The sequence below is a fragment of the Aethalodelphis obliquidens genome, unplaced genomic scaffold (assembly GCF_003676395.1).
Source record: "Aethalodelphis obliquidens isolate GAN/ISIS:26980383/991018 unplaced genomic scaffold, ASM367639v1 scaffold11, whole genome shotgun sequence".
Taxonomy (NCBI): Eukaryota; Metazoa; Chordata; class Mammalia; order Artiodactyla; family Delphinidae; genus Aethalodelphis; species Aethalodelphis obliquidens.
In genome coordinates this window covers 31,571,803-31,593,054 of record NW_020837955.1, presented here as the reverse complement: position 1 = coordinate 31,593,054, position 21,252 = coordinate 31,571,803, and the positions used below count along the sequence as shown (strand labels likewise).

Here is a 21,252-nt window from a genome sequence, read left to right as displayed (position 1 = left end):
TGATGGCATGAGGTCATATTATTTTATATATGGAGCTAAGGGAGGGTCCTCTACAGCTGCCGTTCTCAAAGTTTCTGATCTTATGACTTTTGGTCTTTATGACTTTATGGTCTTAAAAAATTATTGAGGACTTTTATTTGATGATTTTTGAGTTATATCTATAAATATTTTCAGTATCAAAGATTAAAACTGAGAAATTTTGAAAACACTTAATTCATTTAGGAATAACAATAAATCCATTGTAGGTTAAAATATATTTTTATGAAAAAATAATATTTTCCAAAACAAACAAAAAAAAGAAGAGTTGCATTTACATTTTTTGCAGATCTCTTCTAACAAAAGACAGTTGGGTTCTCATATCTGCTTCTTTATTCAACCTTTTGCAATATGTTTCTTGGTTGAAGTATATGAAGAAAACCTGGCCTCACATAGATGTATAGTTGGAAATTGGAGGGTTATTTTAATAATGCCCCTTCCAAACAATTACGCATATTCTTAAGGAACTTTATAAGTGTTAGTTCCTGAAAGGTTGGTTGCAATGTGGAATCTGAAACCACTTCAATAAATTTTTCATACTCTGTTACAATAAAAACAATTGGTCTATTTTGTGCTTTGAGTGGATCTTTTATCCATGCACAGTTCTGTAAAATTATGTACTGGTTATTTGGAAAATATTCCTTCACCGAACTATTCAGATCCTCCAAATGTTGATACACTTCTTAATACAATACTAAAAAATAACACTTATTAATATCACCAACAAACTCATTAGAGAAGTCTTTCAGTACTGGGAAACTGTCAAGCTTACAATGACAAATCTGAGTCTTCCAAAACTCTAATTTTTGTTTGAAAGGTTGAATATTATCATTGGCAAAATAATAATATCAGTTTTTTGCCTTGAAATGTCAGGGTCATTTCATTCATTTTTGAGAAAATTTTGCCAAATACTCAAGTTTAAATAACTACACTTATCTGTCAACTATTCAAGTAAAAATGGTATTCCAGAAAAAGAATAGCTAGTTCATATACTGCAACTCAGACAATCATACCAATACTCTCCCTTGAGACCATCACTGTACTTTGGAATATAGTACTTTATGTGAACTTTCCATTTCAACACACAATATTAAAATCACATACACACCATGGTCAGTTTCAAAACAATATTTTTTACACTTTAATCAAGGGCATACAGTGAAACTGGTCGGTTTTGTATTTTAGTGTGAGTGTGTGGCAATGAAGGACACAATGACTACTAGTAGTTTGTTTCCACTGCCTTAATTTGTGCTAAGGTGCCAACAGTTTTACTCACCATTGCCACTGCACCATCAATGTACATATCAGCACAGTGAAAATGGCAAAATAATAGCTTTGTATTATTAAGAAAATAGCCTGACCTCACAAAACTCGTATAAGAGTCTTGGGGACGCCCGTGGATCACAGATCACACTTTAAGAACTACAGCTCTAAAGTGGCAACTGAGCCTAGATGTAAGGTAACCAACCATCAAAATTTGCATGGGACTGTCCCAGTGTTAGAAATGAAAGGCTCACGTTCTACTAGAATGGTTGGCCACCCTGCTGGGAGAGAGCTAAAAGAAGTGAGTGTGTATAAAACACTAACAGCTGAGGGAAGAAACATTTCAGGCAGAGGAGAGAGCAACTGCAAAGGCCCTGAGGTCAAATAATGGTTGGTATATTCAAGAATAAAAGAACCCACTGCAAAGGTACACACCCTAGAAAATCAGATTATCCCCAGTCAGGTGGGCTACTAGAAAATGCCCAGTGCTACACTCAGAAAATATATGATGAACTCATCTATTTCCACATTTTAGATAATTATTCATGACAAATGTGATAAGGCTTTCTTTGTAGAATTACATAGAGGAAGTTTAAAGTAATTACACAATTTTAAAAAAATGAGAACATCAAGAGTTTTGAGTTCACAGTTAGGTTTATATAGTTGAAGTTGCTTGATGTCAACCCTCTAAGGCAGAAACTTGTTATATAATTTATTTGCCAATTACTCTTGTTGTTTAGGAGTTGCTCAATGAATGTTTGTTGAGTGAATGAATAGGAGAAGAGAACATAGCTAACTGATTTTCCAAGAAATCACAAATCAAAAGGTAAACTTTTAAAAAGGCATTCTTTTGTGCTGCATATTCTTACGAGGCTAGCAAACTAAATGTTAATCTCATGCTTTCTGCATACTGAGCCGCAAACTTACTGTCCTTAATTAGAAGACCATTCTCTCAGTTCCTGGAAAGGAAGCTTTTTTTTTTTCTGTTCAAAACTTTTCTAACATTTTAGGGTAAACAATTTATTTACAGTAGCTCTTTTAAAAAAAGGAATAGAGGCAAACTAGTAGATTTAACAATTAGAAACAGTGCAGTAGATTTTCCACTTTGTGGATCCAAGCCAGGAAGTGTGCAACTTTTGTGATTTATAAGCACTCGCATATAGAAAGCCTATCTGGCATACTGTTACACAGTTTGCTCTAAACGCTATTACCATGAAATGTTCTTCAGATTTATTTTCTTAAGATCATGAAAACAAATTTGAGAAAAAGGAGTCCAACAAATGCTATATGTAATAATTTTTTACTTAATTTGGAAATAGAATAATTTCAGTTCTACTAATATGAAGAGAGATTACTACTTCTCAGAGACAAGGCCCCACCGTAAAAGAATTGCAACCAATTATATGACCAATAATTAAGTAGCTCATGTTAAGAATAGATGTGCCAAATGGCCAATAAGCATCTAAAAAGGTGTTCAACATTAATCTCATTGGGGAATTGGAAATATAAACCACAACGAGATACCACCTCCCATCCACTAAGATGGCTATCAAAAGAACAAACCAACCAACCAAAACCCCCAAGAAAATAAGTGTTGGTGAGGATATAGAGAAACTGGAATCCTTGTATATTGCTGGTGGGAATGTAAAACGCTGCTGCTGTTATAGAAAGAGTCTGGTATTTCCTCAAAAAGTTAAACCTGGAATTAACCATATGACCAAGAAATTCTACTCCTAGGTGGAATACCCAAGAGAATTGAAACATATGTTCTACAAAAACTTGTACACAAATGTTCACAGCACTATTACTCATAATAGCTCCGGATGCGCAGGCTCAGCGGCCATGGCCCACAGGCCCAGCCGCTCCGCAGCATGTGGGATCTTCCCGGACCGGGGTACGAACCCATGTCCCCTGCATCGGCAGGCGGACTCTCAACCACCGCGCCACCAGAGAAGCCCAAAAATGCCTTTCTTTTATCTATGTTTTTATGTAACTTTTAATCAACAGTAAAATTAAACTCAAGTAGGACATAAATTTTTCTTTGATTAAACTTTAAAAAAAGGAAAAAATCTCAATTACAGAGCTCTATTTCAATATTAAAATGATAATAATTTGTGATTTTGTTCTTTCCCGAATTGGGTAATAGAGTACTAACGGATATGACTTTGCCTGCTGTTCTGGGAGGGTTCCTAACTTTTATTAATTAAAAAAGAAATGAATGAGTATATTTTGAAGTAAAGAAGTAAATGAAGCCACCTTAAGTTACTTGTTTATTTCAATATCACTTTCCTTTAAAAATTCATGGAATATTATTTCATTAGTGTTATGATGTTTATGCAATAGTTTAAAACTGGAGAAGAAAAAAAATAAAACAGCCTCAGACTTTCCTCCATTTACTTCTTCTTGTGGGAGTACGGCTTTATGTTAGGTTTTATGTTTATAAAGATTAAATGCCCCAATTTTAACTATATGCTACTATTTTTAAAAAGAAAAAACCCGGGCTTCCCTGGTGGCACAGTGGTTGAGAGTCCGCCTGCCGATGCAGGGGACACGGGTTCGTGCCCCGGTCCGGGAAGATCCCACATGCCGCGGAGCGGCTGGGCCTGTGGGCCATGGCCGCTGAGCCTGCGCGTCCGGAGCGGGAGAGGCCACAGCAGTGAGAGGCCCGCGTATGGGAAAAAAAAAAAAAAGGAAAAAACTCTTTTAGATGCTAAAAAGAAACAACAAATGTTCTGTGAGTCCTTAATTTTGATTTTCTCTGTCACTGATACTATAAAACCTTTCCTTGATGATCAGAAGCTTTAGGTATATTGGTAAGCATTAACGTAAATCCTGAGCATGTTCTTGTCTTTCTGTTTCATATTACCAAACCTAACCAGGTATACTATAGCTCTCTAATTCACAAAGTACTCATACTGTATAATCTGAGACTTTTGCAACCATATATTTTAAAGGGCTCATTGAGCCCTGAAAGGCAAATGCTATCATTTAAGTTCTAATTACATGCTACCTGGGTTTTACAGAACAGAAAAAAATACTGTACTTCCTGAATACATTTTTTGACCATGAGCCACTTCCAAAATAAATGCCCCAAATTATTTTCTGAATGTATCATTGTGCAGATAGCTCAAGCACTGGCCTATTCAAACTATGTTCTAGTTTCTCCTTATGCTGCTTCTACTTGATAAATTGGTCAATAAATGCCAAGTCAAATATCCCAGTAAATATATTTTCATTGTTATTGACAGACATATAATTAACTCTGAGAATAAAAGAAACAAGAAATCAATTTATGATTACTTCTTCAGTTCTTCTCATTAGTCAGTTACACTGTAATTGTGGCTCCACTTTAAAAATCTTTACACACACACACACACACACACACACACACACACACCCCATGTTGACTATATTATAAATCAAATTATTTCAATTACAAATTAGTACTGTATGAACTGTGAACCTCCACATGTAAATTTTATTAGTAGAAAGCAATTGTATTACTAACCACATATATGAGCTGATTAAATGCACAAATATGCACATATATGTGCATTTTATGAGCCTATATTAATTAGTAATTTCAGCAAATGTTTTAAACAATGCTAGGGATTTGTTATGTCTTCTCTTAAGTATAACTATTTGAATCAGCTTTTTTATGTATATGTATATATCAACAGACTACATTTCCATTTTCAGGAAGACAGACTGTTAACTGAGAAAATATTACAAAGAGTAAAGCTACTGTTTTCCAAAGAAGATATTCGGAAGAGTAAACCTTTTTTTTTTTAACATTTGTTATCTATCAGGTCAGTATCTTCATCAATCTGGGGAAAATACATTTGCACAAAAACTTACATAACTGCTCTTTTAGAAATACTGCCCTTGACTAGAGGCAAAAGCTTCAGAGACACTATTATATGTGAATTTCATGAAGAAAAAAGTTTAAGATGAGCCCCCAAAATCTGTTTTAATAAAATATGCTGTCATTACTCAATTGTTACTTTCATTACTGCCGTTTGTTTTTAGATTATAATACCATGGACAAGTCATTTAACCTCTCATTCTCCTCCCCCAAAAAGGGGGATTAACAATGGTGCCTCATCACAGGATCCCTGGCAGGATTAAAAGAGTTAATACAAATGAAGCACTCAGAACAGTGCCCAGCACACAGTAAGTGTTCAGTAAGTGTTGGCTATGCATTACCTAACTGCCTATGTTTTGCCTATTACTTATATTAACTTCTAGTTACCAATCCCGAAAGTATCTTAATTCTTTTTAAAGAAAAATTTAAGCTACATCGTGACATTCTTAATGCTTTGCCCATGCCATCAGCTTTTAGCATTGTTTTTACCAGCTAGTTTATCTGCTACTCACAGGCAAAACAAGACCTAAGGTCTCACTGAATATTTCCAAATTCTATTGATATTTTAAAAGACAGCGCTCTCCCTATTATCTCCCTATTAGTACTCATTAATTCATTCAAAACACTAATGTATACTGTGTGCTAGGCATGGAATACAGGCTGTGGGAATAAAAGATGGTTAAGAAAAGAATTCCAAATACATTGCTCACAAAATAGTGAGGGATACAAACACAAACACAAGCATGTACTGTTGTTTAATTGTAAGGTGGTATCCAAATGCTATGATAAAACAAATTTTCCAAGATGTACAAGGGAGGGCTCACAGGTCATGTTTGAACAAGACTTGGAAGGAAGAACAGAAGAAGCTTGCAAGGTGGAGAAAGAATCTATGATTATTTTATCCAAAAAGAGAACTGGAAATTTCTCACAGTGGTAAGTCTATTTGACTTATTTTAGCAAAGAGACTTCCTCAAACAGATTTCCCACTGTACACTGCTCGCATCGTTTATCTTTAGGAGTTGAATAAATATTTTTGTATGGCTGTCTGCTGCCACCCATAGCTAGACCTTCATTGTGACATACCTGGATGACGTTCTTAGCTCCCATCCTCCCACAGCTCAGAGAGATTTTTCCTAAACCCCTTTTATCACACCATTCCATTGTCAAAAACCTGCAATGGTTTCCTCCTATTAATACCTAGGTATCAGCCCTCTGCTTTGGGAGATTTCTCTTCCCAATATGCCTTGGCTATGCCTCCCTTTTGTTCATATTCTCCCGGTGCCCCAAATACTTTTCTCCTACTACTTCTCCTTGCTTCTCAAAAAATTCTACCTACACTTCAAAATCCTCCTTCAAGAAGCCATCAGATTCCCTTGTTTCTATGTAAAACAACAGAACTTTACAAATGCTGCAGAAAAAAGTGAAATACTAGTGGAAAAACGATCCTTTTGGACGAAGGCCACGTCCAACATGTGGTAGAAGACTGAAAAACAGATGACAGAGACTCGTTTGAAAGTACATTCAACTGTTATATCAACACAGAACACTTCTTAAATTATTTATTATTCAAAATTTATTTCCCGCACCAACTACTTAATTGAATAATTCTTTTTCCAATGGCATTGCGCTCTTTTGAAACGTTAACCATCCCACAACACGGTCAATGAATTCTTCATTACTTAAACTGGTTTCTTTAGGACAAATTCATGTTAGGATGGAAGGCGTCACCAGATTCAGAACTTTAAATATTACCAGACAACATGGAACTACACTCACTAACACAACAGCGTGCTTCGTAACTGACGGAGGACTAGTTAAATATCAATAGCAACGTATCCTTCACAAGTCGAGCGAAAACACTTTTTCAAGAGATGATGAGCATGCTCTACATGTCAATACCTTCGATTCCAACTTGATTTTCTCTTCATTCAGCTCCTCTGCTGCTTTCTTAATGTTTTCACGACATCTGTTTATTTCCGACCTGACTGTAAGACAAATTAAATGCTTAAACACGTCCATCTTTCTCGAGTCCCCGTTTCTGGGGCCTGTGATAAGACACCTTTCAGCTGTCCTTCCCTCCACGTGGAAAGCCGCCTGCCCTCCCCGCTCGGCCCACTGCCTCCTGATTGCCTCCGCCTCCAAGCCCAGAGGCCCCCGCGAGCGCCCGACCTTGTCGCATCAAGCGGCGATTCTCCTCCGCCAGGTGCTCGGAGAGGATGATGTGCTGAAACAGGGAGTCCAGACTCATCTCGGGCTGGGCTTAAATATTTTATAACCGAGTCTGAGGATCCTGAAACGCACAATAAAGGCTTATTCCAGGACTACTCCTAGCTCGGCCTCCAGCGGCCTGTCCCCCGCCCACACCAAGGACTGGGCCCACGCGGGGTGAGGTGAGGCCCCGAGGCTCCGGGCGCCGCGAGCCCCGATCCGGGCCTCCGTTACGAAGGGCAAACCCGCTTTGTTCTCCCCGGCGCCCTCGTTTCTCCTGTGACCTGTCTCAGACTGCCTTTTTCCCCTGGCTGAGCGCAGCTCCCCTTAGACGAGGCCTTGGCCCCTATGCGGGTTCTTTTTCGTTTTGGTGGCAGGGGAAAAAAAATGGAGGCCCTGAGGCCCCCGCTTGGGAGCGGTTTCATAAGGGCAGCAACCCTGCCCTTTCTGCGGTCGGCCTTTTCCTCTCATTCCACCCCCGCCAAGCCCCCTGTTCGAGGAGAAGGTCCTCAAAGTGCACTTTATCTCTGCAGAACATGTACTTGAAACAATTCTGTGGGCTGCAGAGGTTGCGGAAAGCCGCGGCCAGCGCCTCGGTCGCCGGGTCTGGGTCTGGTGGGAAGTGACACTACGGCGTCTCCTTGGGTCCATTGCGCGTTTGGGGGTTTTGCTTTGTTTTGCTCTGGCCACGTGGCCCCCAAAGGTCTTTAGGTCGTGCTTGGAGCTGGGCGGGAATCTATCGCCAAGGCATGAACGCAGTGTTATAATAAAGTACAAAGTACCCGTGATCCTAAATATAAACTTTTGCAAAGTCTTATCCTTTGACGATGGGAAAGACTGCTATAAATGTGCAATGTCTGACATTCGCCTTAATCATTTCTTTGTAATCAGGGCATATCTTTTTTGTCTGCTTTAAAATTAATCATTGCCTTTTGTAATCAAGCTGCAGTAATATTAACACTTCAATATCTGCACAGGATGTGTCAGAGACCAAACTGGTTGCTAATTAAAGCTTAAACGTGAAAGGCACCTTTGGGACTTTGGTATGGGATCTTTTTAATTAAAAAATAAAATATTTTTAATTTTTAGCAGGTCAAAATATTAAGATTATAATAAACATTTGACTTTATATCTGAATGTTAAATTGAAATTGGCTAAACTTTAAAAATATATTTAGTATTAAGTAAAATAAATAGTAAATGTAAATTCTGTTACATCATCTGTATAATAAACTTAATTAATATTTCATTAATGCTGTAGTATAGTCGGTTATAAATGCTAACCTTTTCCAGATTTCCACCTAAATTTCCATCAAGCCATGTATGCATAAAACTTAATTTTTAAACTTTATTATAAAAGAATGCATACTGAAAAGTGTAATGAAGTAGAAAAGAATTGCCCATAAATATATCATTCAGAAGCAAATAGTAATAACATTTTGGCTGTTGCCTTCAGGTAATTCTCCTCATCTTGCATTTTTTCTTTACAAATATATTGTGAATATATTGCAAATAAATAATAACGGTAGTTATTATTTTATTTGCCAGGTACTATTCTGAACACTGTAAGCCCTTTTGAGATGATTTTTACTATAACCTTCATAGCATAGTTGAGGAAACTGAGGCACAGAAGTTAAGTATCTTGCCAAGGTTGCCTATCTAGTATGTGGCAGAACAGGGTTTGAAATCAAGAAATCTGAGATCAGAGGCCATGGATTTGATTTTGGATTCTGCTCTTTTTCACTCTTAATATATCACAAGCGTTTTACCATCTCATTGAAAACTCTTCATTAATACATTTTTGTAACTTCATAATCCTCCATCATATGGATGCATACGTAAAATTTAGATATGTTGAAATAAATTTGACTCTTTTATCTGTTCAGGATTGGGAAACAAAGCTGAAATTGTGGTGTGAACCTTTTTCTTTGAGCACTCGTTTGGAGGCTTATGAACTGTGCCACAGCAGCCATCAAAGGAAACAGCTTCCAGAAGATAAATTATATTACTAATTAATATTACTCCTTTCAGAATTATTTCCCGTGGACTTGCACAGGGAGCATCCTCACAAGGAGGCTGGTTTTCAAAAGCATGCAGCTCTTTAACATTCCAATTTTATTAGTTACGCTCAAACTCACATTTATTATTTAACATGCTCTTTCTGTACTGAAACTTGGCAGAGTGAAATTTGGGCAGCCTTTAGGGAGCCCAGTTGCCTCACTCACACGGGAGTATGGAAGAGAATGCTGCTGGGAATTCTGGGAACGGGGCATGGGAAAAATGGCTTCTTCATCTTCCGTAGTCTTCTTCACATCCCACAATATTTCGGTGCTTTTAAATCCCAAGTTTGAGTCTTCTTAGAGGTACCACAACTATAGGCATTAGCGGGATTTTTTGTTTTATTTATAGAAGCAAACATGTTTATGCAAGGTCACAATTCAAATTTTAAAAGTGTTTCATAATAGTAAAAGTAACATATTAATATATTAAGATGTTGCTATCATATATCTAGCTTTATGCATACATTTTCTGTAGTGTTAAGATATTTTTTTCTTATAGATATACATGCTGATTATATTCCATAATGTTCAGAGCAAGAGTAACATTACTTAAATTTATGCCAAATAAAAGTGCTACAAGACATGGTAAAACTAGGGCATTCTATTTTTTGAAAATGTATCTTATAAGCCTCAAAAAAGATGTTTCATTCAACAACTGTTTAACGAATGTCTGCTATTCATTCAACAAATATTATTGAGCATCTCCTATGTGCCATATTAGAGAAACAACAACAGGATTTAATAAAAACAAAACTACACAAAAAGTATTTTTCTTCCCCCAGATATTTCTAACCTCATTGGAGAATTATTATATTTTTCAGCATTTTGGCAGCAGTATAAACAACTGCTTTCAGAGTTTCAACAGATGTTCTTTAGAAAGAAAGCCAATTATTTGCATTATGATACCCACATGATTCTCAGATCGAAACTTTCCGTCTGTACATGTTTCATTGAACTGTGTACCCATGGAATATAAAAGTTGAGATCATTCACTGTCTCTCAACCTCGTATTTTTGTTCATAATAACAATAGCACCTGGGTTATTGAGCCGTCGATAATTGCTTTGCTAGAAGGCCTTATATAAGTCTATATTGCTCTTGTGATTTAAAATGCATTTCCTTTCCTTTCTTAGATTGATGACTTCCCTAAATTCTAAACCAGGCTTACAAATACCCACTAGCCCAGGGCATATATATTGCAATGAAAAGAAGAAAAGTAATTCATTTATTTTATGATTTTCTTAGGGCATCTGCCAAAAAGAAAAAAAAAATGTGGGTTCAACCAAGTTAACAACCACTTATTGAGTATCTACTATGCGTAAAATCTCTGGTAGGTACTATGGAGGATACAAAATTGAAAGATACAGGCCCTGCCCTCCTGGAGGTCATAATCTACCAAATGAGACAGAGCACGCACGACTCCTAGTGGGCTGTGTATAAGAGCTTTACACTGGTGCTGTGGAGATATGGCAGGGGGAGAAAGAGCTAGTTTGATGTAGGTAATCTGGGAAGGCTTTTCAGGAGGGGATAAAACATGAGCTGGATTTTAAAGGAGAGTGAAACTTCAGTATAGCAAGTAAGAGAGAAAAAAAGCAGAAAGTCAGATGACGCCAATTTTTGGAGTGTTTAACATTTTTATGCATATGATGGGGATTCATGTAATGTTTGCTAGCTGGTGAGTGGCACGTCAGAATTGCTTTATGCAGTCGTCTGGCAATGGGTTAGAAACACTAGAAACAAAGAGCTTCTAACAGCTAACATCTGTCAATAACTATGTTCCAACCACTGCCTGAGACCTTGACATGTCTTCATTATTTTAATCAATCCAACAGTCCAATAAGATCAATGTTTTTATTATTTCCACGTTACAATTAGAGAACCGAGGCAGAGGGAGCTCGGTAACTTGTCCAAGGTCACATATACTAGCTAAGAAGTGGCAGAATCAGGATTTGAACCCTGATAGTCTCTTAAGGCAAACCCTTAACCACTTCATCTACTGCCTCCGAAAGCAAGAGGCTGGAGAAAATGAGACTATTTCAGCAGCTGTGTTATATTTCAAGACAGATACATTTCCTAAAAAAAGTTTATTACCAACACATTAAGGTCTTTTTTAAAGACATTTTCAGATTTCTAGAATTTGGATTAGTAACAATGTATCTTTAACAAATTAAAATCAAGTGTGATATAAAGAAAAATAATTGAAAATGGATCATGCCTTGTTGTAAATGCTTATTTAACCAGCTACATATTAGTATACAAAGTACCGTATTAGTTTCTTATTATTTTTATTAGATTCCTAGGGCGCTATAACAAAGTACTACAACTGGATCGTTTAAAAACCACAGAAATTTATCCATTCCCGGTTCTGGAGGCCAGAAGGTCTGAAATCAGCGTCAGCAGAGTTGGTTCCTTCTGGGCCCTCTGCGGGAGCATCTTTTCTGTGCCTCTTCTTAGCTTATTGTCCTTACTGGTAATCTTTGGCATTCCAAAACCTTTGACAGAGGCATCGCTCCTATCCCTGCCTCTATTTTTCCTTGGCGTTCTCGCTGTGTCTCTGCCTCTGTGTCTGTTCTCCTCTCCTTATAAGGATACCAGTCATATTTGACAAAGACCTACCCTACTTCAGTATGACCTTATCTTAGCTAATTCCATCTCTAACGACCCTATTTTCAAATAAGGTCACATTCTAAGTTACTGGGGGGTTAGGACTTCACGTATCTTATTGGGGATCACAATTCAAACTGTAACAAACCTTAAAAGTTAAGTCGTGGGAAAGAGTTATGATTTTTTTTTTAATTTTAAGATTTATTTCTATTGATATTACAATCAAAGCATTTTTAGTGGTTTAATGGACTTTAGAAAATATCTTGCACAGTCCTTTTATTTTTTAGACGTTAACACTGAGGCCTGGAGGATGATGGATTTCCCCAACATTGCACAGACAGTTAATGTCAGAGCTAAGTCTAGAACTCCCTCCTAATTCCTTCTGCTGCAACAAAAGATCTTTTTTGTTCACCAGTGGCTTTCAACTACTTCAGTTAAAACAACTCCTCTTTTATCTTTTTTCTGTATTGAACTTTCTAGTAAGAATTTGAAGAAAAGGTATAACAACTAGGGTACAGAGCAGGCCTCAGGCAATTTAACTACTGCAAGAGTTCCACCCCATTAAGGAGATTAGATAGATAGATAGATAGATAGATACAGGGAAAGAGACAGAGAGACAGAGACAGACACACACAGAGATAGGTAGATAGATGTAGAGAAAACACATATGCAGACATACATATATAGATATTCACATATATATGATAAAATCATATACATATAATATAAATGCTTGAAGGTGTGGATTTTATTTTCAGACACTTCTACAATAGAAATGAAAGTAAACTGTCAATTCTTAATTACTGATTAAGAAAAGCAAACTTTTTTCTTTGGTTGTAAAATATATTGCATGAAGAAATTCCATTAACACATTAGGAGTCATTCAATACCAAAGTCTTTGGAAGAAGAAAGCTGTAGTTTAGCCAGTGAACTTGATTTTCACATTGTCAGAGCCCAGAGCCCAGCACAAGGCCCAGGAGGGCTACTCCATGTGCCCTACCCAAGAGATTAGACTGTCAGGCCCAGGAAATGAAAATAAAACAAAAGTTAGAAACCACTGTTCTCCACCTTGTACAATTCATTTCTTTAATAAATATTTACTGGGTGTACACGTAAGGCAAGTAAGAACTTGGGATTGCAAAGAAGAATAAGCAAGGGGCTTGAAATCTGGTTTTATCAAGTTGTAGTTTCCATGACAATAAATTTAAGTGGCCAGGGATTACATAGGAAGAATTAAAAGATAAATGTAAGACTTTTTGTTTGCTTGCTTGTTAGTTTTCTTACCAGTTACTTTAGTCATTAATGTATTCTTTGCCTACCTACTAAGTGCATGGCTACTTAGTAAGTAATTGACTCTTTAGTTATTAAGCCGAAATTTAAACCAACAATCAATATATTCTACTCTAATCTCTTTTTACAATTTTTATGAAAATTTCTATTAATTTCAGTGAGTTAATCATAGTGACTATTTGGAAATGTGGCATAAATTTCAATATTTCTACTACTTTTTATGAATTATTCACAGTGACTCTTTGGAAAGTTTGGAAAAAATGTACATATATACATATATTGTACATGTGTAGGTAGAGTGAACCATAAACCCTATATCTTCTTAAAATAATTTGAAAAACTGCTCATTTATCAGGATAAAATTACTTGACGTTTCCAATGTTTAAAATGAATTTAGTGGCCTTAGTGCAATAATATTACATTTTAAAAGCCAAACACTGCCATTATTTTCCCTTCAGGATGCCACAGACAGTTCCGAAAGCTTTATCATTGTTTACACGGCTCAGAAACCTTATCTTTTATTTGACATTGCAGGTGCGTCGATGATAGGATTCAGAAACTGTGTAAGATGGTTAAAGGAAACAATTAATTAGCATTTAAATAAAAGAGCTCCCTAAGAAACATTTTAAACAGAGAATAAGCTGATGATGTAACAGGTGATAGAAAGCAGTTCTGGAATAGAATTGAAGGAGATGAATAAAGAGAGTGAAAGGAATTTAAATATCTGAAAACAAATAAGGAAATATTGCAAAATATTAGAATTACTGAAGCTGTGTATATATCCTCATTTGAAATTTGACAGTCTTGTAATTCTGTACTTGTTATATCTCATTATTCTACTTATAAAACGTGTACATGCACGGGTTTCCTAAACCGTTGGATAATCTACCTTTACCATTTTCTTTCTGAAGGTGTTAACACAGAGAAAAGCAGGAAACAGCCGAGCTCCTGCACTCTGTTGTGCCTTAGCCTCAAGGGAATAAATGCAAGCATTGTGCACACAGGATCGAAACACTCAGAAAACAGATTCCTGGGGATATTCTTAGAAGAAATTAATAAAGCCTAAGAGAACTTGTGAGAAGCATGTCCTAAAGATGATTTTATTTTGGTAATTGTTGTATTTTAAATGCTTTCATTTTCTTCTTTTGATGTCTTTTATCTTACTTACAGATGCTATTACTCATAAAATATGCTATTTCAGTCCACAAGGCTGTAGCTGTGAATGAAACCTAATATTCTCATCTAGAAGTAGATAAGGGGGATGCAAATCTCCTACTTCACAGTGTAAGCTGATTACCGCAGGGGTCAGAAAGCTAGTTTCCACTTCCTTTCAGTACAAGCTATGATATTTTCTATAACTGACCAGACATCTTGTCTTTCCTTTATTCAGTCCAGGTGTCTGATTGGCAGCCTGTCTCAGTGGTTTACATGGTGGACTAGGAATTCTGTGGCTTGCGCGTGGTGGCAGGATTTTAGGATGAGGCCATGAGGAGTGACCACAAACGTCATTCACTAAGTGTTCACTGAATAACTACTATGTACGAGGCTCTGCCACAATGAGCAGGACGAATGAGCTCTCTGCACGCATGCACCCATAGGGGCCACAGGAAGCAAAGGACACACATTCATTAGCTCCATACCCACAGAGTGAGTGATGGTGTAAAACCTATCAGTGTGGGACTGTGGGACACAGACCCTCTACAGGCTGTGGACAGAACATTTATGCTTCATCAAGTCCCTCAGGCTGGACAGAGCTGGCATCTGGAGAACAGAGAGGAAGCCAGTGGGATCACATCACAGATGGGGCTGGTGAAATGGTCAGGGCGCAATCCTGCCGGGCCTTCAAGGCAATGGAAGGAGTTCAGATTTTATTCAAAATGCGGTGGACGGCCATTAAAGGGCTCTGCAGGGGAATGATTGCATTTTACGAATAAGAAGATGACCATTAAGCACTGTTGCCTTGGTGGAGGAGTGACTAAACATCACTGGATGGAAATGGAGACTGCTGACCCGGGTGCAGGGCCCATTTGGCTGATAACACACATCAATGGTGATGTGACCTTGAGAAAGTCACTGACTCTCTTTCCCCCTTATTCACTTGTTTTCAAATGGGGATAGAGAGGCAGAGTAAAAGTGAGAAGGAAACAGGAGAGATTAAAAAAAGAAAACCTCAATGCTTACAGATGAAAATTTCAGACAGTAAATTGAAATAACAAACAACTGAGAATTCAGTAATAAAAGCCTTAAAGCAAGACTTACAGCATCTCAGTCCACACTCAGGAAAAACCCCATGGAGGATACATAGAAAAGAATCTAGAAATCTGTTAGAATCATTGCCTTGGTTCCTTTGGTTAAGGGTTAATATCAGGGCCCTAGGGAAGAAAAATTCAAGAATGATGCTAGAATCTACTCTATATCCTTTAGATTTAGTTGTACATAAGTGTATGCACCGCAAAAATTCACTGGCACACATGTTCCAACTGCAAAAACATTGAAATACTCCCACAGTGGCTGGTAAATAACCATGACCCCAGCCCTCCAGTGTCAACTCCCACCACCAGGACCATGCATGTCTTCCACAATCTGGCAACTAAAGGTTGACACCTGGCTTAGCAAAGTGTCTCAAGGAACCTGCTCAGTGTCATTTCTGATTTTTTAGTGCCTGGACCTATAGGCGTATTGTCCTATTGCTGTTATAACAGATTACCACAAACTCAGTGGTGTAAAATACAAATTTGTTATCTTACAGTTCTGGAGGTCAGAAAAGCCGATCTTAATGGGCTAAAACACACAAACAAACAAACAAAGGAATACTCAGCAATCCTTCTGGAGGCTCTAGAAGGAAATTTGTTTCCTTGCCTTTTCCAGCTTGTAGAAGTTGCCTGCATCTTACGGCTCCTGGCCCCTTCCTCCATATGCAAGGCGGTAATGCATCCTCAAATCTCTCTCCTTCTCTGACCTCCCTGCTGTTCTCTTACAAGGACACTTGTAATTCCCTTGGGCCTGCCTGAAAAGTTAAGATGATCTCACTATCTCAAAATCTTTAACTTAAATCACATCTTCAAAGTCCCTTTTGCCATGTAAAATGACATAGAGGTTTCAGGGATTAGATGCAGATATCTTCGGAGGCCATTATTCTGACTACCACAGTGGTTAGATATTTTAAATATCATATAATAATAAGTTACCTTAGAATGCTCATAAAATAAAACTGAGTGTGTCATAGTCAAAAACTGAGATACGAGTGGAGAGAATCTATCATATAGGAAAAACGGAACGTGGGTCCATATCTCAAGAACTTTCTGAAATACTGCAGACCTTTAATCTTCCTATCTGGTTTAGTAGTTCTCAGTATCAAAGAGATGAAATAGTTAAAAGGAAAAGAAGAGTTGAGGGCAATATAGAAAGATGGAGTAAGGAAGAGGGAGAAAGAATACAAATATTGCTTGTGTGTCCAAATCTCCTGTAAGGACTGAGGAGGGGAAGAGTAAGGACCCCCAAGTGAATGGATCCCAGCGAGGGCAAGAGGAGACCCCAGAAACTGATGGTGGGATTGCACCAGGTAATGCCCAATCTGTCCAGGGTCAATTGTCTCTCCATCTTGCATACTCAGGCACAAAGCAAGTGAAAAAATGACAATTTAAATTTCCCCTGTGATTTAATGCCCATGGAACTACATGGGATTGGTTTGATGAGGTTTGGGGAAATTTGAAGATGGGTAAGGGACGACTAATCTTAGAGGGCAGGACCATATCTGGTGGGTCTTTGTATATCAAAATGCCTTGTATGCGTGAGAGCAAGCATCCTGAAATAAAATCCAGGAGCCACAACAGACTGTTAGCTCCATGAAGAAGCACCTGTTGGTCTTGTCACCACCGATTCCCAGATTTTGGAACAGTGCCAGGCAAAGAGCAGGTACCCAGTAACTCTGTGTTAGATGAATAAAAGAAAAATGAATGTATGAAAAGTTTTGGTGTAAACAACAGGTTTTCTTTTTTTTTTTGCATAGGTAATGAACATGTAAACATTCTTTTTAATAACCAGAAAATGCTGGAAACCAATACTCAATTCAATGTATTGACATTTTGATGCACTGTATCAGAACCTAAATGATCAAATGAATGACAGGCCTATATTCCTGTCTATAAATACGGTTGCCAGATTTAGCAAATAAAAATACCAGGTGCCCAGTTAAATGTGAATGTCCGATAAACAATGAATAATTTTTTAGCATAAGTGAGTCCCAGATATTGTATGACAATCTAGCTATAAAGTCATATTGTATCATATTTTAGATACATTGTAATTTTGTAAAGACGTTATGCTCTTAATGACGGTATTATTAAGGAAGGAAAAGGAAGTGCTTTCACTAGATTGTGTTCAAAATGGGGATAGAAGGCTGTGTTGCACTGTAGCGTTTTAAAAGCATGCTTGTCTGTGAGCAAGTGCCCGTGGAGGAGGGCTGAAATTCAGCTTCTCATAAATTCTGCAGAGCTACCAGGGAACAGTAATCAACACGGATAAAATCTAGAGGGAAGGTCAGTGAGGCAGGTAAGAGCTGCTGCATCCATATTACCTAAAGCACACACAGCTCCACAAAGCAGGACCAAGCGGGGCCGGGAAAGAGTAAGAGAGAAAAACGGAATCACCCTGTGCGGGTTTCATTAGATTGCCTTTAGGAAAAACACCCTCATCAGCCCCAACAGCACCTTTAATTTTATGTGCATGTTGTGCTTGCTTATACTGTGCGATAGAGTTGAGCATGTCCTATGTACTAAGTGGTCTGTTTTCATAATGCTCAGCTGCCGGTGAAGTAATTCACTGTTTTTCTTAAAAAGGGCATGGTGTTGCTGTGTTCATTTGTGCCGGACCTGAGGAATCTCTATCGAAGCCTTTTTTTTTTCCACTAGGCATTTTAGATGCTACCTGGCTGTTAGGCCTGAAAATACCAGATGGAGCTTGGGAGCGGAGCAGGCACTGTTGTCATAGAAACGAGATGCTATCCCAGCTCTATGCAGCCGCCATTTTTTTTTCTTTCACTGTGTGGAGTTCTGATAGGAACAAGTACTGATAAAATATAGAGATTCCCCCTCCCCCGACACACTCACCTACCTTGGAAAATAGACCTACATTTCAAATGTTGCACAGATAATTCATTAATACATCCCGCAGTGGACCAACTATGGAAAACTGGAAAACTATGGAAAACTTTAACTATGGAAAACTGACTTGATTTCCAGGTCTTCTAATCAGAGTACATCTGGGAAGCCCACGCTTTGACATCATCTTTTTTCCTCTAAATGTGATGCATTTGTCCTAACCCCAAATGAGACAATATCCTTTGTAGCCAGGGGAGCTCAGCTTTGAGATTCCTGGAAAATGCAACCTAAGTGTTCGTAATCATTCTGCAATGTCTCTACTCAGCAGGAGAATGGGGAGTAACCTCTCGTGATTCTCTGCACTCCCCACGGTGGCCAGCAGAATGCTGAGCATTCAGGAGGGGTGTGATGGATCCTTGTGGCTTGATGTCCAAGCTTGAGGGATACAGTTATTGGCCGGGGTCCCACACTGCTGCCTTTTCTCTTGGGCAGCCATGGCATCCTCAAGGGAATGTGACTGTGAGCAAAGTGCTCAACGCAGATGGGGCAGTAGTATTTTCTAGAGACAAGGCTGCTTTTGTGTCCGTCTACCCTTGGGAACAGGGTAAATCCTAGGGCCTTGAAGCTGTGGCTCAAAGAGTTGTGTTTAGCAGCAAAGGACTATTAAAATTGATATGGTTCAGGGCAGTGGTTTCTCCTGTATTCATTTCCTATTGCTACCGTAACAAATTACCACACATAGTGACTTAAAACAACACAAATTTATTCTTTTACAGTTTTTAAGGTCAAACGTTTAAAACATGTTTCACTGGGCTGAAGTCAAGATGCCAGCAGGGCTTGCTCCTCCTGGAGACTCTCGGGGAGAATCTCTTTCCTTGTCCTTTCCCATTTCCAGTGCCCACCTGCATGCATCGGCCCTCGGCCCCTTTCTCCATCTTCAAAGCCAGAGGCCTGGCATCTTGCCTGTATCATCATTTTCTCTCTTTCTTCTCTAGTCAAAGCTCCCTGTCTCCCTCTTCTAAGGACACTTGCGATTACATTCACAGCCTACCCAGATAATCCAGGCTAATCTCCCCATTTCAAGAATCTTAATTTAATTATATCTGTAACCTCCCTTTTGCAATATTCACAGGTTCCAACGATTAGGACATTTAGGTCCACTATTCAGTCTACCACAGTTCCCAAACCAAGATGATCATTAGAATTACCCGAGAAGCTTTTCAAAAATAGAGATTCTTGATGCAACTAGAGATTATCATACTAAGTGAAGTAAGTCAGAAAGAGAAAGACAAATACCATGTGATATCACTTATATGTGGAATCTAAAATGTGACACAAATGAACCTATCTATGAAACAGAAACAGAATCACGGACATAGTGAACAGATTAGTGGGGTTGCCAAGGGAGAGGGGCTTGGAAGAGGTATAGAGTGAGAGGTTGGTGTTAGCAGATGTAAGCTATTATATATAGAATGAATAAACAGCAAGGTCCTACTGTACAGCACAGAGAACTACATTCAATATTCTATGATAAACTATAACAGAAAATAATGTTTAAAAAAAAAGAATGTATATACATGTGTAACTGAATCACTCTGTTGTACAGCAGTAATTAACACAACATTGCAAATCGACTATACTTCAATACAAAAGAAAAAAAAATAAAAGAAATTCTTAGGCCCTACACTAGAGTGATCCTACCAGAATTTCTTAGGTTGGGTGGGCCTGAAAAGTTCTTTGGAAGACTCAGGTGATCCTGTTGGAAACCTCCGTTAGAGATTCTTCAGGGTCTTTCCTAAACACATGCAGTGGGGTGTAATGACACTGTGATTGGCTTCTTCAGCGTCATGGAGTATGTGGGAGAGGTTTTAAAGATGTATGCGTTTGGAAGCGTGGAAGGCCCAACCATCCTCTGAGGTTCACAACACTCCCACAGAATGGCTTTGGCAAATGATTGCGTCATGTGACCTGGGCCTAGCAACTCTTCAATTTAGTGGTAAAAATACCAAAATTGTTTGCTAATTCCTCCCTAGACCTTTAACCATATGAAATATGTCTCTTTTTTTTTTGTCTCTCAATTCTTTTTCTTTTTTTAATAGATCTTTATTGGAGTATAATTGCTTCACAATACTGTGTTAGTTTCTGCTGTACAACAAAATGAATCAGCCATACGCATACATATGTCCCCATATCCCCTCCCTCTTGCATCTCCCTCCCACCCTCCCTATCCCACCCCTCTAGGTTGTAGCAAAGCACCGAGCTGATCTTCCTGTGCTATGCTGCTGTTTCCCACTAGCTAACTATTTTACATTCGGTAGTGTATATATGTCGATGCTACTCTCACTTTGCCCCAGCTTCCCCCTCACCCCTCCATGTCCTCAAGTCCATTCTCTATGTCTACGTCTTTATTCCTGCCCTGCCACTAGGTTCATCAGAGCCTTTTTTTTTTTTTTAAGATTTAATACATATGTGTTACCATACTTTGTTTTTCTCTTTCTGACTTACTTCACTCTGTATGACAGACTCTAGGTCCATACACCTCACTACAAATAACTCAATTTCGTTTCTTTTTATGGCTGAGTAGTATTCTATTGTATATATGTGCCACATCTTTATCCATTCATCTGTCGATGGACATTTAGGTTGCTTCCATGTTCTGGCTGCAATGAATATTGCGATACATGTCTCTTTTTGAATTATGGTTTTCTTAGGGTATATGCTCAGTAGTGGGATTGCTGGTTCCTTAAAAAACTGAAATATATATCTTGATATCTGGGATCTACTGTTGTTTCTTTTCCTTATAGAGACTTTTCCATTTACTGTCTCAGA

The 21,252-nt window shown here is 38.2% G+C and overlaps 1 protein-coding gene across 1 annotated transcript in view; it reads right to left on the bottom strand.

Annotated features, from left to right (window-relative positions):
- CCDC172 (coiled-coil domain containing 172) overlaps positions 1-7,446 on the bottom strand; it is a 41,965-nt gene extending 34,519 nt beyond the window's left edge. The window contains exons 1-2 of the mRNA XM_027113123.1: positions 7,334-7,446; positions 7,064-7,149 (exon numbers count right to left, since the gene is read on the bottom strand). Coding sequence (XP_026968924.1) covers positions 7,064-7,149; positions 7,334-7,412 — 165 coding nt within the window. The 5' untranslated portion in view covers positions 7,413-7,446. The remainder of the gene's footprint in view (positions 1-7,063; positions 7,150-7,333) is intronic.
- Between the last annotated feature and the right edge of the window lie 13,806 nt (positions 7,447-21,252).